This window comes from Sapajus apella, unplaced genomic scaffold (genome assembly GCF_009761245.1).
Source record: "Sapajus apella isolate SASKATOON/1434 unplaced genomic scaffold, GSC_monkey_1.0 scaffold67, whole genome shotgun sequence".
Classification (NCBI taxonomy): Eukaryota; Metazoa; Chordata; class Mammalia; order Primates; family Cebidae; genus Sapajus; species Sapajus apella.
Window position 1 is genome coordinate 5952348 of NW_022437007.1, and position 16386 is coordinate 5968733.

The window sequence follows — 16386 nt, forward strand, 5'->3', positions numbered from 1 at the left end:
TAGTATTCCATGGTGTATATGTGCCACATTTTCCTTGTCTAGTCTGTTGTCAATGGGCATTTGGGTTGGTTCCAGGTCTTTGCTATTGTAAACAGTGCCACAAAGAACATATGTGTGCATGTGTTTTTATAACAGAATGATTTGTAATCCTTTGGGTATATACTCAGTAATGGGACTGCTGGGTCAAATGGAATTTCTATTTCTAGGTCCTTGAGGAAGCGCCACACTGTCTTTCACAATGGTTGAACTAATTTACACTCCCACCAACAGTGTAAAAGTTTTTCTATTTTTCCACATCCTCTCCAGCATCTGTTGTCTCCAGATCTTTTAATGATCACCATTCTAACTGGCGTGAGGTGGTATCTCAATGTGGTTTTGATTTGCATTTCTCTAATAATCAGTGATGATCAGCATTTTTTTCATATGTTAGCCTCATATAAGTCTTCTTTTGAAAAGTGTCTGTTCATCCTTTGCCCACTTTCGGATGGGTTTGTTTTTTTCTTGTAAATCTGTTGTAGTACACCCATTAATCTCTTTCTTTCCTGCTTTTCTGTATTACAGAGGCTTAAACGCAAAATTCTCAAATTTCCAGCCTCCTTTGTGGACAAGAGTAGCACCAGGTGACACAGCCTTAGCCAATAGTAAGTATCTAGAGAGGGCTTTCCTTCAAAATAAAAAGACAAAACACCAGAAAAAGGATTTCACATCCACCCCTTTCCTTTCCTATTTTTTGGGGCTACCTACCATTTTGTGACTTTGAAGACTGAAATTGCTTGCTAAATAGAAGACTCAGCCAGTTTCTTTAAATTACATTCTTGAGCACCTGCACCAACCCAACCCTGCACTGTCTGCCTTTAGATTTTTTACTGTATTAAAAAAAGCCCAGAGTTAAGCCCCTATACGTGCAGTTCTTGGCAACCTGCAAACCTAATACAATCCATGCTATAAACAAGTCTATCAAATCAACTTATTAAAATCACTTTGGTGAATTAGTCATTAAACTAATGATGAAAAGTTATCTATGGGAAAAAGTAAAAGTAATGAATATCAACTACTGAAAAACAGTAATAAGAAGAGTAAATATTTATCAAACATTCAATGCCAGAAATTGTGTTAAGAACTTTAAGATACATTAATGCAGCGGTCCCCAACCCATCTGGCACCAGGGACCAGTTTCATGGAAGACAATTTTTCCCCAGGGTGGGGGCTTCAGGATGATTCAAGAACATTACATTTATTGTGCTTTTTATTTCTATTATTACATCATAATATATAATGAAATAATTTTACAACCTACTATAAATGTAGAATCAGCATGAGCCCTGAGCCCTGAGCTTCTTTTCCTGCAACTAGACAGTCCCATCTGGGGGTGATGGGAAACAGTAACAGATCATCAGGCATTAGCGTCTCATGAGGAGTGCACAATCTAGATCCCTTGCATATGCACCTCACAATAGGGTTTTGCTCCTACGAGACTCTAACACTGCCGAGGCGGAACTCAGGCAGTACCGCCAGCAATGGGGAGCGGCTGTAAACACAGATGAAGCTTCCTGCTGTACAGCCTGGTTCCTAACAGGCCATGGACTGCTACCAGTCTGTGGCCCAAGGATTGGATACCCCTATATTAATGTATTTAACCTTCACAATTATAGGAGGTTGGTAATATTACCATAACCACCCATGTGAAATTTTCATCAATCCTTGAAAAATACAAACCCAGAATATAACAAAACAAAGCTGTATTTCTTTCTATGACCTTCCTATTTTTATGACCGTAAAATATCCTTTCTTAAATGAAGCTAGTGCCTAGCAAGTTTATGTGTATTTTAACATGCTTACTTGTTATAATAAATAGGTGATGAACAAATGTCAATGCCCGCTGTGTTGTGAAATTTTAAGGCCGTGAAATCCAAAAGCCTAAGGCTAAGGCGAAGTAACCTGCCCATGGCCGCAAAGTAGTTTGTTTGACACCGGAAGCCAAGATTATAACCATGAGGTTATATGAAGGAAAGACACTAAACTCAAAACAAGCATTCTATGAATACAATTAAAGATATGAATTTATAACTACAAAAAAAAAAAACCATCCCAGAATATATAAAGTAGAAACAATGACTTTTAAAGTGAAATGATTTTAGCATGTTGCTTCCCACAGAGTTTTCTCTAACTGTGGGATGTAGATTTAAACCACATCAGAGAAAATAGAATCAAGATAGGAATTCTCACCCATTCCAACTTAAGTCTCAGATGACCATTTGGTTAGGAGGTCCACATATGGGAATAAACAACTTTTGGGTCTCTAAGCACACGGATTCTAATTCAAGCTTGTGGTACCCCAAATGCAAGCAAGACACACAGAAAGTGTTTGCCATAAAGCTTTTCAATTTCTTACAGCTCCACAAAAACAGGATGGGGATCAGATATGAATGAAGATTAGAAACATTGAAATGCTATCAAATTCTTCCTTAATTCAATTCTTCGCATTTTATGATGCTGTATTTCGATTTTTTAAACTCATGAGTTTTCAAAACTCATTTCCAGTCATTCAGAAAATGTATACATTTCATGAAGCAGTTTTTCAATACAATAACTAAAAGATATAACTTTGATTGATAAATATTTGTTATTTTAAGTTCCAGGATACATGTGCAGAATGTACAGGCTTGTTATATAGGTAAAAATGTGCCATGGTGGTTTGCTGCACCTATCAACCCATCAACTAGGTATTAGGCCCAGCATGCATTAGCTGTTTTTCCTGATGCTCTTCCCTCTTCGCACACTGTGTGTGTTGTTCCCCTCCGTGTCCATGTGTTCTCATTGTGCAGCTTCCCACTTATAAGTGAAAACACGCAATGTTTGGTTTTCTGTTCCTGTGTTAGTTTACTGAGGACAATGGCTTCCAGCGCCATCCATGTCCCTGCAAAGGACATGATCTCACAGCCTGCAAACTATTCCATGGTGTATATGTATCACATTTTCTTTATCTAGTCTATTAGTGATGGACATTTGGGTTGATTCCATGTCGTTGCTATTGTGAATAGTGCTCCAATGAATATACGCATGCATGTATCTTTATAATAGTATCACTTATATTCTATTATAAAGACCCAGTAATGGACTGCTGGGTCAAATGGTATTTCTGGTTCTAGGTCTTTGAGGTATCACCACACCATCTTCCACAATGGTTGAACTAATTTACATTCCCATCAACAATGTAAAAGCATTCCTATTTCTCCACAGCCTCACCAGCATCTGTTGTTTCTTGACTTTTTAATAACTGCCATTTGACCGGTGTGAGATAGTATCTCGTGGTTTTGATTTGCATTTCTCTAATGATCAGTGACGTTGAGCTTTTTTTCATGTTTCTTGGCTGCATGAATGTCTTCTTCTGAGAAGTGTCTGTTCACGTCCTTTGCCTACTTTTTGATGGGGTCTTTTTCTTGCAAATTTGTTTGAATTCCTTGTAGATTCTGGATATTAGACTACTTTGTCAGATGGATTACAAAAATTTTCTCCCATTCTGTAGGTTGTCTGCTCACTCTGATGACAGTTTATTTTACTGTGCAGAGGCTCTTTAATTAGATCCCATTTGTCAATTTTTGCTTTTGTTGCAATTGCTTTTGATGTTTTTGTCAAAAAATCTTTGCCCGTGCCTATGTCCTGAATGGTATTGCCTAAATTTTCTTCTAGGGCTTTTATAGTTGTGGGTTTTACATTTAAGTCTTTAATCCATCTTGAGTTGATTTTTGTATAAGGTGTGAGAAAGGGGTCCAGTTTCAATTTTCTGCATATGGCTAGCCAGTTTTCCCAGCACCATTTATTAAATAGGGAATCCCTTCCTCATTGCTTGTTTTTGTGTCAGGTTTGTCAAAGATCAGAGGGTTGTAGACATGTAATCTTATTTCTGAGATCACTATTCTGTTCCATTGGTCTATGTGTCTGTTTTTGTACCAGTACCATGTTGTTTTGGTTACTGTAGCCTTGTAGTACAGTTTGATGTCAGGTAGCAGAGAACTACTTTTATCAATTTGACAAAATATTCCCTAATAAATTTGACTGTGTTTAAAAGGAAATGGAGTTTGTTAAGACTGCATGAAGCAGCTTAGAGGAAAAAAAAAGTCAGAAACTCATTGCCTTGTAGAATTCAAATAGTTTCTATATAAAGAAATGGATGACTGTCAATTAGGTTTAGTCCACACATGTATGTTTACACATTTTTCATTTTATTTTATACAATTAGTAACTTCAAAACCTTGCCTGCTCTTTTCTTTTTCATTTGGGCCCTTAAATGCAACTTATTATTGAAAACATCAAATACCAAGAAAAGTATCTTAAAATAAGAAAACAAGTGATTTATGTCTTTATTATTGAAAACAGTAAATACCTTCCTGCTTATATTATAATTATCTAAAATGCTAGGTCTCCTGTTTTTTAATCCAATCTTCTAACACCAATTTCAATTACGAAAAAAGTACATAACATATAAAAAACAGCATTCATTATCCAGTATTTACCATCAAAAATTTAAAAAAGGAACGACAGTTAGCTAATCCATGGGAGTGGAGGGGGGGCTGACTTTATAACCTAAATGTAAAGGCACACATGTGAGGGAATAATGTGTAGAGATTTTTTGCCTTAATTTGATTTTTTTTAATTCCTTATTTTCTTTTTAAATCCTAATAAAGTCCTTTTAAGATAAAAGTATTGAATATAGGCCGGGCGCAGTGGCTCAAGCCTGTAATCCCAGCACTTTGGGAGGCCGAGGCGGGTGGATCACAAGGTCAAGAGATCAAGACCATCCTGGTCAACACGGTGAAACCCCGTCTCTACTAAAACTACAAAAAATTAGCTGGGCATGGTGGCGCGTGCCTGTAGTCCCAGCTACTCAGGAGGCTGAAGCAGGAGAATTGCCTGAACCCAGGAGGCGGAGGTTGTGGTGAGCCGAGATTGCGCCATTGCACTCCAGCCTGGGTAACAAGAGCGAAACTCCGTCTCAAAAAAAAAAAAAAAAAAAAAAAAAAAAAGTATTGAATATACTCAGCTTAGATAACACTATCATCCATAGCTATAACAGTGGCTCTGACTAGACTTTTAAACACACCCTTGCCATTCCCTTCCACCCCCTCACTCCTACCAAAAGTAACAATTTAAAGAATTTTTAAGGTCACAGGAAAGAAAAAAATGGGGGAGAGGGAATCTATAATTTAAATTTCACTGAGATTGACTTCCTTAAGCTACTACTACAATTTTTCCATTTTGCTAAACATACAAGAAATATTCTATTTCCAACAATTTTCCTTATGCCAAAAATTCTAATTTACTTAAATTCAGAATCATGAAACATTAAACACTGATAAAGTACACTCCATCTTGGGAATATCAACAAAATTCAGGTGGGAATAAAGGTGAATAAATTGTTAAAATTATGCCCAAGCAACGCGGCTCCTACCTATAATTCCAGAACTTTGGGAGGCCGAGAGGGGAAGATCACTCAAGCCCAGGAGTTCAAGACCAGCCTGGGCTACACTGCGAGACCCAGACCTATTAAAAAATACCAAAATTAGCGGGCATAATGGTGCATGCCTGCCGTCCCAGCTATTTAGGAGCCAAAGGTGGGAGGATCCCTGAGCCAGGACAAGGCTGCAGTGAGCCATGATCATGTCACCGCACTCCAGCCTGGGTGACACAGTGAGATTCTGTTGTAAAAATAAAATAAAACAAAATAAAAGTTACCATTTTTATCTCTTCTCATCCATTTATTTTTAGCTATTATGTGTGTGTGCTTTAAAGTTTCTCCAACTAATAAATATACTGCCTCAACTTTTACTAGTGATCCAATACATACAAAATATCACTAGGGGCTTCATAAAGAGTATATCTTTAAACAGGAAAAAAAAAATTTTTTTTCTTTTTTTTTTTTTTTTTTTTGAGAGTCTCACTCTGTCACCCAGGCTAGAGGGAAATGGCACAATCTTGGCTCACTGCAACCTCCACCTCTCGGGTTCAAGAGATTCCCCTGCATCAGCCTCCCAAGTACCTGGAATTACGAGCATGTGCCACCATGCCCAGCTAATTTTTTGTATTTTTAGTAGAGACAGGGTTTTACCATGTTAGCCAAGCTCATTTCGAACTTCCGACTTCAGGTGATCCATCCGTCTCAGTCTCCCAAAGTGCTGGGATTGCAGGAATGAGCTGCCATGCCCAGCCTAAAAGATTTTTTTTTAAATCATAATTTGGTAGCCCTTTCTCAGGATCATAAAAAAATACTTTAAAAGCTATGCTTCCTTTTTCTAACTTTGAATTTTTTAATAATTTAAGAGTAAAAATCGTTATGTAAAAAAACAGTTCAAAGATCCCCTATGTGTTTACCCAGCTTCCTGTAATTTAGCATCTAAAATAACCATGGTAAAATTATCTAAATATTCAAATTTCACCAGTCATCCTAATAACTTTTTTGTTGTCGTTATTCTTGTCTAGGATCAATTCCAGAATCCCAACCTGCATTTGGTTATCACATTTCATTAGTTTCTTCCAATCTGTGACAGTTTTGGAGCATTTCTTAATCTTCCACACCCTCAATACTTCCAGGGAGCACTGGCCAGTTATTTTGTAGAATGTCCTTAAATTTGAGTCTGTCTGATATTTTTAATTAAGAATACCAGAGATGTCTCTTTCTCAGTACATTTTCAGGAGACACATGATGTTGACATGTCTTATTACTAATGATGTTAACTTTGATGATCTGGTTAATTTGGTATCACCAGTTTTCTTTACTATCAAGTACTAATTTTTCCTTTATAGTTAATTTTGTGGGGGATATATTTTGAGACTGTGCAAGTATCCTGATAAGATCTATTATGATATTTTTCATCATAACCTTCACCCGCTAATTTTGGCATCCATTGATGATTCTTGCCTGTAACAATTACTACTGTGGTGTTTGCTTATTGGTGATTTTCTATTTCCATCATTCCTTCATTTTCTAATTAGAATTCTACAGTAACAAAGAGCTGTCTCTTCTCCTGCTTTTACTTATTTATTCAACTACTTACTTACATCAGTATGGGCTCATGGATATTTTCTTCCCTAGGGGTTATAATCCATTACTGTCATTATTTGCTTCTCATATTGTCCCAAATTTGGCCATTGGGACTCCCTTTCGTATACAGTCATTACACAGTCATTACACTTCCTTCTGATTTATTTTTTAAATTTCAACTGGAGAATATTGACAAATTCCTTTACATGAGGGATCATGAAAGCTAAGGCTAACCTTACCACTTCTATTATGACAAAAAAATTACGACAAAAAAAATACATACATATCGAAACATCCCAAATGTGGTATGCCATCACAACTCTTGCTCATCCAACACCTTATCCTCTTTCCTCTATATTTTATACACATTATCACAGAGCTTTCTCTTCATTATCACTATTAAATCCATGTCGCCTTTTACCATCAACCCCCCAATCCTCAGACACTGTTGGTATTTAGAAGAACAGGGCCAAACTATTCACTAACAACAACAGAAATTCATTTTAACAAAAAGGTAATAAGCCTTAATGATGCTGTGCTAGGATTATAGGCGTGAGCCACTGCACCCGGCCTAGTATAACTATACAATTAACGAGGTATTTCAAACTAGATTCCCAAAACATACATGTGGTAGAAGACACTAATGTTTAAGGGAAAAAAATAGTATAAGACTATTTTCGACAACTTGGATTCAACAACTTGGATTTTTTCCTATGAACTATAAAATATCCATGATCATCCTGTGCCATACTCAGGCTGCACTGGTGTTAACTCGAGTACAGTTTAGTATAATGAGATATAAAATGTGCACATTCAGCCAGCCTGTCCAGCAGATTCTACGCCTGCAGTATTTCTAATCCATCTCCATTGTGTAATTCAGCCTCCCAACCATCTCAAGCCAGGAGAGCGAAGGTCAGTCTTGAACAGAACTCTTGGTCTCTTCTCACTACCCTCACAAATCACAACCTTCCAAACACCTGTAATCATTCCTCATTCCTGTCTCACTCCCCTGGTTCCCAGCACACTGAACAAAGATCTACACATGTTGTCTTACCATGTGTGTTACTCATATGACAGTAGGTCAATCTGGAATGCACTTCAGGTCCCCCAGTTCACTGATGGGTGAATTCTTACTCCCCTACAACTCAATACACATTCATCTAGGAAGTCCATATCCTTTTCAGTGCTGTCATAGGATAGCTGTTATAGCACTAATGAATTACAACCTACTTATAACAATGGATTAGTCAGTTACTTGAGGGACGCACATTTCATCTTTGAATTCCCAAGGCCTGTTAAATAATAGATATTTTATAAAATGTGCTACAAAGAGGACTAACATTAGGCATTGCACTAAATAGTTAATGTACTTTCTTTTTTCACATAACCCACAAAGCCTCAGAAAGCTATTATCATTTTACAGGACAAGAAAATTGTTACCAAAAATGGAGTGAAGAGAAGGAATATCCCATGAAATGCAGGTATCAAGGACCAATGACTTTTAGTGGTTCCCGTATCTCCTAAGTCTAAACCAAATTTCCTTTTTTAAAAATAGAAATGGGGCCTCATTATGATGCCCAGGCTGGTCTTGAACATCTGGGCTTTAAGAGATCCTCCCCCCTGAGCCTCCCAAAGCACTAGGGTTACAGGTATGTGTCACCACTCCTGGTCAAAGTTACTTCTATATAAAATTTTGAAAACAGGAATAATTTTTTTTCATTAAGTATGTAAGTCCAGCAAAATCATCAGAGTTTTTATTTCTAGAAGGTTATCAATTCATTATTTCGGATAGTCCATTTACATCTGAGGCACATCCCATCACAATTTTATGTAACTTGAACTTCAAATATCACCATTGGACCAGGTGCAGTGGGTCGCACCTGTAATGCCAGTACTTTGGGAGGCTGAAGCAGGAAGATCACTTCTGCCCAGGACTTCAAGACCAGTCTAGGCAACAAAGTGAAACCCTCATGTCTACAAAAAAACGTTTGAATTAGCCAGGCACAGTGTCATCAGCCTGCAGACCTAGTTACTCACGAGACCAAGGCAGGAGTATCATTTGATCCTGGGAGACAGGGGATGCAGTGAGTCTGGGCAACAAAGCAAGATCCTGTTCCAAATACATATCACCAAATATTGTCTATGGCCATTCCATCCTGAATGCACCCCATCTCCAAATATTGTCTATGGCCATTCCATCCTGAATGCACCCCATCTCATCAAATATCACCAAAAGAAGGTCTTGTTGTGATACTTTAAATCATCCAAAATCTACCCAAAAGTTTTTTTCAGGTCCAAAGTAAAATTAAATTTAAAAAATGCAGTATATTTTCTTATGAAACAAACATTATTTTCTTTCACGACTGAGCTTTAGAGTAACAGTGCATCCTTCCTTTCTTAAAAACAGTAAGATTAAATGATATCGGTAAGAGATTATAACTAGTTTTGTTCTTATGTCCCTTCTTGATGGAAAAACCCAGGTAGTAATCTTCTCCTTAAAAAAAAAAAAAAAAAAAAAAGGTTCTGTGAAATTCTAGCATTTGGGAATGACTGCGACTACATTAAACCAGTATCTGCATACAGCATTGCAGCTGGAGAGATTTTCATTTTTGACCCTCAGCCAAGATATGCAAAGCTAATTATGGAACTGTTAATTACTAAATGTTTAAAAGGTTATTTGAAGGCGACTAAGGTTCTATCAATATTGCAAGTAATGTTAACATCTTTTACCATAAACTTAAGTTCTCACTTGTTCAAAGTCACATGCTAATAGTTTGACATTAATATTTCAGTTATAAATGATTTCTTTTACCAAGCAATTAAAATATCATTGTTATGAAATCTAACTCCTTGTGATCAATCATTTCTTTATGAGACACGCTTTTTAAATGGCATACAGATAGTTTACCTGTGTTTCATGAACAAAAACCACTTGAGAAGCAAATATTACTAGAAACCCAAAATGCGCTAAAATATAATCAAAGTATAGGCTGACAAATGAAAATATGAGTCTGCTTATAAACAATGGTAAAAAGAAACTCAAATGGAAAATTTAACTGCAACCGATACAATTCTTCCATTAGATTTGCAAGTTAAATATCTGTCAGAGATACTCTTTTGTGCCATTTCTCATAATTTACAGTTCTCTGGGCTAAAGTTATTGTTTTCAGCCCTCTCATTATGACTCAAGATGAATTCTACTGAATGACTTGGTAATAAATTAAGTCCTGTATTCTTTACGACACAGTATTGGGTTAGTAACTATATCTAAAGTTGTAATAGCCAAAAAAAGGGTAAGATTATTAACTAGGAGGAGCTGAGGTGGTAGTTATTTTACATATAACATTTCTTAAAGTAACTTTTACAACTAACTAAAAATGCATTACATTAGGTCTTTTAAGTAGAGGACACAATTTTGCAATAGATGTTTCACCTGAAAAACTGAAAACAGGATGCATTTAAACACTCTACAGAAGCAATTTCAAAGGGCCTAAACAAGTTAATAAAATGGTTTAGAAAAATCATTTTATTGTATAAGCCTTGGGGAATAAAAGCTGTAATTTATTTACATCTTTTACTTCACCAAATTGCCCTGGTGACCAAGCTTCTCATTTAAGTGATTAAAGACAGAAACTCAAATACTTAAATAAAGCAATTACTTAAGAGTCCTGTTTTTCAACAGAGGTGCACTGAAAAATATCAATAGAATGTTTTCAGGTCTCATTATTTTCAAGGAAGTTTGTTATTTAGAATACAATGCCCCATTGACCAGAACTCAGTCAGGTTTCCAGACACACAATACAGGACACACATTGGATTAAAGATTTTTTTCATTCTCTCAGAATATGAGGTGAAATAGTGATAGTCTCTTGAAACTGAATATGCATAACCTGGCTAAAACTCAGATGATAGCTTTTTTGGTATTTCTCCTTACTATTCCCCTCTCTAAAGACATACCTAAATGAAATGTGTTTTCATTTTCCAGGTGGACATGAAAAGCTTCCAATTTATGAAAGTTCCCGGTGCTCTTTCCACCCCAAGATTCTCTTCTGGCCAACTTCTTAGGTTACACTGATGACATCAGGATTACTTCTAGGCAATTGATAGACCTAAATACAAACCTATGTTTTCACGGAGCTTGGGAAATGAATGAGGCTGGCAAGACTTTAAAAAACAAATTGAACAGCAGGAAAAATAAATTACATGTTTTCCAATTCTTCTCTTTTAAAGCACTTTCCTTTTGCCTATAACGAGAATCACACAAACTCCTTTATCAAGTCTATCCTCAGAAACAGAAGGAAGCACAACAGCAAAACTTTCCTAATTCCTGTCCTTCTGTTCATGATATCAAGCTTATTTGACAACATTGCTTTTCTTATATTACAAAATTCTAACTCACAAACATTTATAAGACAAGACTGTAGAAAATTTTCCAGCATTCCATTAACAAAGCATTCTTAATATAAAAAGTAACTTCTACAAAAGCTTTTTTAAAAATAACTTCTGAGTACATTTTAAATTTTTAGACAATTACCTCTGGCCGGTCAAGTAAAGATGGAAAACGTTCACATTTCGAACAACTTTCGTAAACAAATAAACATAAGGGTTTGCTCTAGTAATAACCAAATGAACATCAAAGTCAGTAGGGCTGACACTTAGGAATGTCTGAAATGTTTGGTAGGTTTTTTGATGTTTGGTTTCTCTAGGAAGATTTGGTGGGGCAAATGTGCCACTTTCCAACTATCAATGGAGCTCTCAAGTCGTGGGGTTAGTAGTAGCTGGCCCACTTACTTCTGGCTCAGGCAAGATTCTGTGCTGGGTCAGTTTTTATTCTACACAACTGGCAGGGGAACAATAAAGTTTAACAGTTCATTTATTTGGCACAGTCACCCCGCAGTCACAGTGGAGGTTTTGCCTCTTCTAGTCTTGTTTGGTGACCCACCCTCCCAACCTGATAGCAGGTTTTAGTCATTGTTATTATTCTAACTAATCAACCAAATGCACCACTTCCCCCCTCTCTAATTTCCACCAAAGGCCTCTGACATCATTTTCGGACCAGCCTTGCTAGGTTCTAACATTCTCAGCATGCATAATTTCACTTGGCACCTTAAAAAAGTATTCTTGAAAGAAAAGGAAATATTTCACTGAAATCTGCTTTTCCTTCACACTGAGACAGGGAATGCGCATTTTCAGATGCAGAAGACTGATCCAACTGACAATTTTAAATAGATGAGAAAGGCACAGGAGAGGCTGCGAGTGCGGCACCAAGAGAAGGGCAAGATCAAAGCAGGACATTCCTTGTTGGGATAAAAATAGTCTTTTAGAATGGGAACTTTCTGGAGACACTGAAACAAATTTTCTTGTAAAAACTACCGCCATCTTCCACACGTTTGATAAACATGTGCAATCTATCCATGATCTCCCAGATGTGACAGCTCCATCAGGGAAAATGAAAAATCAAAAAACGGTACCAGGTGCCATTCTTGGGGCTTGTCCAAAGGCGGCCAGGGGAAGACTCTATTTTATTAGGTTCTCGCCACACTAAATAATAATCAACATCAGAGAACGAGAGCATTTGGATTTGAACAGATGGCATCCAACACCTAACAAGCGAAGTAACACTTTTAAGCATTAGATCCTAAATGTTTGATGGTCCCAAGAATCAGGAGGGCTTATTTGTCTTAAAAGGGTTGGCAGACAGGATCTCCTGTAGTCACCATCCCAATGCTTAGGAATATGCGTCATTATCGGGTCAACAACTAAAAGTGGAGAAAATTAAGCCACATTTTTATAAAATTTCGCCCTCTCTAGTAAAACTTGAGACAACCAAATCCAATCCTATTGGCAGCTAAAATTAAGTGAAGAATAAGCCTGAAGGTAAACAAATTGTATAAAGGTTAACAAACTTATCTAATTTTGACAAGGTTGTGCAACACCGAAAGAATCCGCAGGGTGCCCTTCCCGGGGGTGTATTTGAACATGCCTGCTCTGCAGCTAGGTCTGCAATTTCAACTAAAAGGACTAGCCTAGCTATTCAACTTTGTTTCCCTTCAATTGAAAGCAGCATCCTTCCAAAAAAAAAAAAACGAAAAGAAAAAAAAAAGCAAAATAGTAAACATACAAACACCTCAATGTTTTACTTTAGAAAGTCAAAATGGATTTGTCTTTAGCACAACCATACAAGTTTCCTACTGTACCTTTCAAACACCACGGACTCCTAAGGTAGAAGGGCCACTTGCAAGGGGAGGAACGGATCTGCAGTCACGGGGGCAAGAGTCGCTGGCCAAGGGGAGATGAGACCTCATCCCCTGAGATTCAGAGGTCCCCAAGGGCGGTCAGGGAGAGGGAAAGCTAGAGAATTCACTCACTCACACACACACACACTCTCACTCTCACTCTCTCTCTCTCTCTCACTGCCGGACAACAAGGGGGAAGGTCAGTCATGGTGAGGGGAGCGTTGAGGAGAACGTCAAGGAGACGGAAAACTAAAACCAGCATAGGCGGAGCGAAAGACTCGGAGGTTGGATGCCTTTGGAATTGGGGCTCCTGACGGAAGAAGTGGGGTGCTCGGGGCGAACTGTGTCAGGAAGGAGGTGGGGGAACAGGGGAAGACGCAGCCCGCGAGGCAGAAATCCGGTCAAGTGCAGGCGGCCGCGGCGTTCTCACCTGGGGGGTCCTCTCGGGGGGATTCTTCATTACCGCCTGGCGGAAGTTGTTATCCACGTAGGACGCCATCTCCCCACTTGCGGATCGGGCCGTGCCGCTCGGCACCCTGGCCGGCCTCCTCCCGGCCCAGCGCCGCGGCTGCCTCCGCCCTGCGCGCTGCGCCCGCCCGCCCGAGGCTAATCAGCCAAACCGCGGCGGCGGCGGCGCGGGGCCCGCGGGGGGGGCGGCTGGAATGGGCCCGGCGGCCCGGAGCGCGGTACAGGCGCGAGGGGCGCTGGGCGCAGCCGGGAGGGTCGCGGCGCGCGTAAGCTGCCCTGCCCTGCGCCCGGCAGGCGGGACTCTCCTTCCTCCTCCTCTTCCTCGCCGCTCCGCGGGCTCCGTCCGGCCCTGGCTCGACACGCCTCCCCGGCTCCACTCGGGGGACAGTGGCGGCTCCTCCTGGCCCCAGCGGGCCCGAGTTATTTTTAGGGAGGTACGAGTGGCAGTGGGGAGGGCTGCGGGCAAGCAGAGCCTCCTCCCCCTCGGCGCTGAGGGTCGCCGCCTCCTCTCAGGGGCTCGCGCCGCCACCCAGGGGTCTCCGGGAAGCACTCGGATCTCCCGCGTCCCCAGTCCTTGGGCGCTCAGGCGCCGCGGCCGCTGGTCGGGAGGACGGACCGGGTGGGTCTGGCTCAGGTCTGGAAGCTGCGAAGCCCGATCACCTCGGTCGCCGTCGCCACCGCTCCTGGTCTCCGTCTACTGGGCTCGGCCGTCCCTCCCGACTGCTGCTGCATCCCCTCGGGCCGCCCTGCCGCCGCCGCCGCCGCCTCTGCTGCTCGGGCCGCCGCTGTGGGCTCCGCCGCCGCCGCCTCCCCCCATCAGCGCTCCCGGAGCGGAGTTGCCCCGGCGCCGGCGCCGCCGCCGCCGCGGCCAGAGCACCCGGCCCGGGCTGCAGCCCTACGGCCCAGTCGCTCTCGGCAACTTTGTTCCTCGTCTGTGCGGGGCGGAGGAGGGGAAAGACGGGGCCGCGGGCAGCCCGGGTCGGGACTCCCGGCGGCGGGCGTCCGAGGGCCGAGAGCAGAGCGCTGCGGACAGCCCCCTCAGAGTGAGTGTTTGGGAAGCGGCGATTCTCCTCCTCTTCCTCCGCCTCTTCCTCCTCCTGCGCCTTCTCCGGCCGCCCGAGCCGCTCCTCAGGGAGGAAGCGGCCTCCGGGCCTTGTTGCTTTGTGCTGAAACCATGGTGAGGAGTGAGTGACAGCGCGGGGTCCAGTCGGCGGCCGCCGCATCACCGGGGGGCGGGGCAGCTCCGCCGTGCTGGGTCCCGCCTCCCCGCTCCCAGCCCGCCTGCCGGCCGCGCCCTCGCGTCACAGCTGCACTTTCGGCGGCGCCCAGGTGAGCCCCGCTCGGGCGGCAAGGGGTCGCGGAGCCATCGGCCGGGCTGGCGGGTCCCTCGCGCGGCCTGAACCCTAGGAGGAGGCGCAAGTCCCGGTGCCCCGGCAAGAAGCGCAGGGCTTTTCTCTCGCAGTGTCCCCCACTGCCTCACGCCGCGCCCCCTCCCCACGCCCGACGCTGGCTCCTAGGAGACCCAGCCGCGTCGGGTCGCAGCTCCCCGCCCGCTCCTGGCGCCAAGCCGCCGCCTGGGGGCTGAAAGCTAACCCCGGGCAGAAGACCGGCCCGCCAGCCCGGGCCATACTGGGCATTCTTTTTGAGCCCAGGAGTTGGCCCCGAGTTGCTTCTGTGCCGCTAAATCCTCTTAGGATTTGTTTTGCTTGTTTGTAATTTGCTGCACCCTCCCCTGCTTTCCAAGCCCGATTTGGCACCTCAGACACTAAAATGACCACGAAATTAGAGAGAGAGGTTTCAACACCAGACCCACTACCACCCCTAAACCAGCAAACACTCCAGATTTAAAGGTGACCACTCCTTAGCGACAGACCAGGATGGCAAGTTCTGTGGTATTAATCAGAAACATTTATTGGTAGATCTGGCTTTGCCTTGGACAGAACAAGCCTCCTCCTCTAGATACTCAGATTTCCAAACCAAATTCACTTGGTCCAGAAACAATACATGGTCCTTCAACATGTCACCGCTCCTGCTGCTTCGCTCAGCCCCCCGTTTCCACCCCTCCACACACACACACTCGCCCCAGCCACGTGGAGATGTGTAAGGTCAATCCAAGCGTCTGGGACCACTCTGCTGTTCTGGTCCCAGGGATTTATTTTTGTTTGCCCCCATCCCCCACAAGTTCATATTTTGATATCTGTAGAGACAATTAGTTTTATTTATAAACTACTACATTGAATTTTTATCAAATTTTCAAACATGCTTTTCAACATCTTTATTTCTAAACACTTGGAATAGATTGTCAGCTAACATTTTGGGGTTCCTTAAGTCACCTGTGTGCACTAAACAGCTTGTGTGACTTCTAGCAAAGGGACTGTCCCTGCCCAACCTTGTGAAATGGAATCTGAGCTACAAATTGTATCTATAGACCTTTTTATATTACTCTTGCTAGAGCTACTTCTCTGTATTTCTCTCTCACCTCTTAGTTGAGCCCCAACATCAAATTCTCTATGACATAGGCCACCACCTTGAAAGCAAAGGAACATGAATAAGTGCCAATACAGCTCTGAAAAGAGAAAGTGGGGGATAAAAGAATTCAGACCCAATGAAGTGAAAAAATATAACTGACACCTCCACCTGGTG

At 41.8% G+C, this 16386-nt stretch overlaps 1 protein-coding gene across 6 annotated transcripts in view; it reads right to left on the bottom strand.

Moving 5' to 3' along the window:
* RAPGEF2 (Rap guanine nucleotide exchange factor 2) overlaps positions 1-14893 on the bottom strand; it is a 249448-nt gene extending 234555 nt beyond the window's left edge. For 4 of the 6 annotated variants that reach the window (XM_032248533.1, XM_032248534.1, XM_032248532.1 and 1 more), the window contains exon 1: positions 13706-14893. In XM_032248533.1, coding sequence (XP_032104424.1) covers positions 13706-13774 — 69 coding nt within the window. In that variant the 5' untranslated portion in view covers positions 13775-14893. The remainder of the gene's footprint in view (positions 1-13705) is intronic. The other 2 variants (XM_032248536.1, XM_032248535.1) reach the window with 2 other exon arrangements.
* Positions 14894-16386: the final 1493 nt, after the last annotated feature.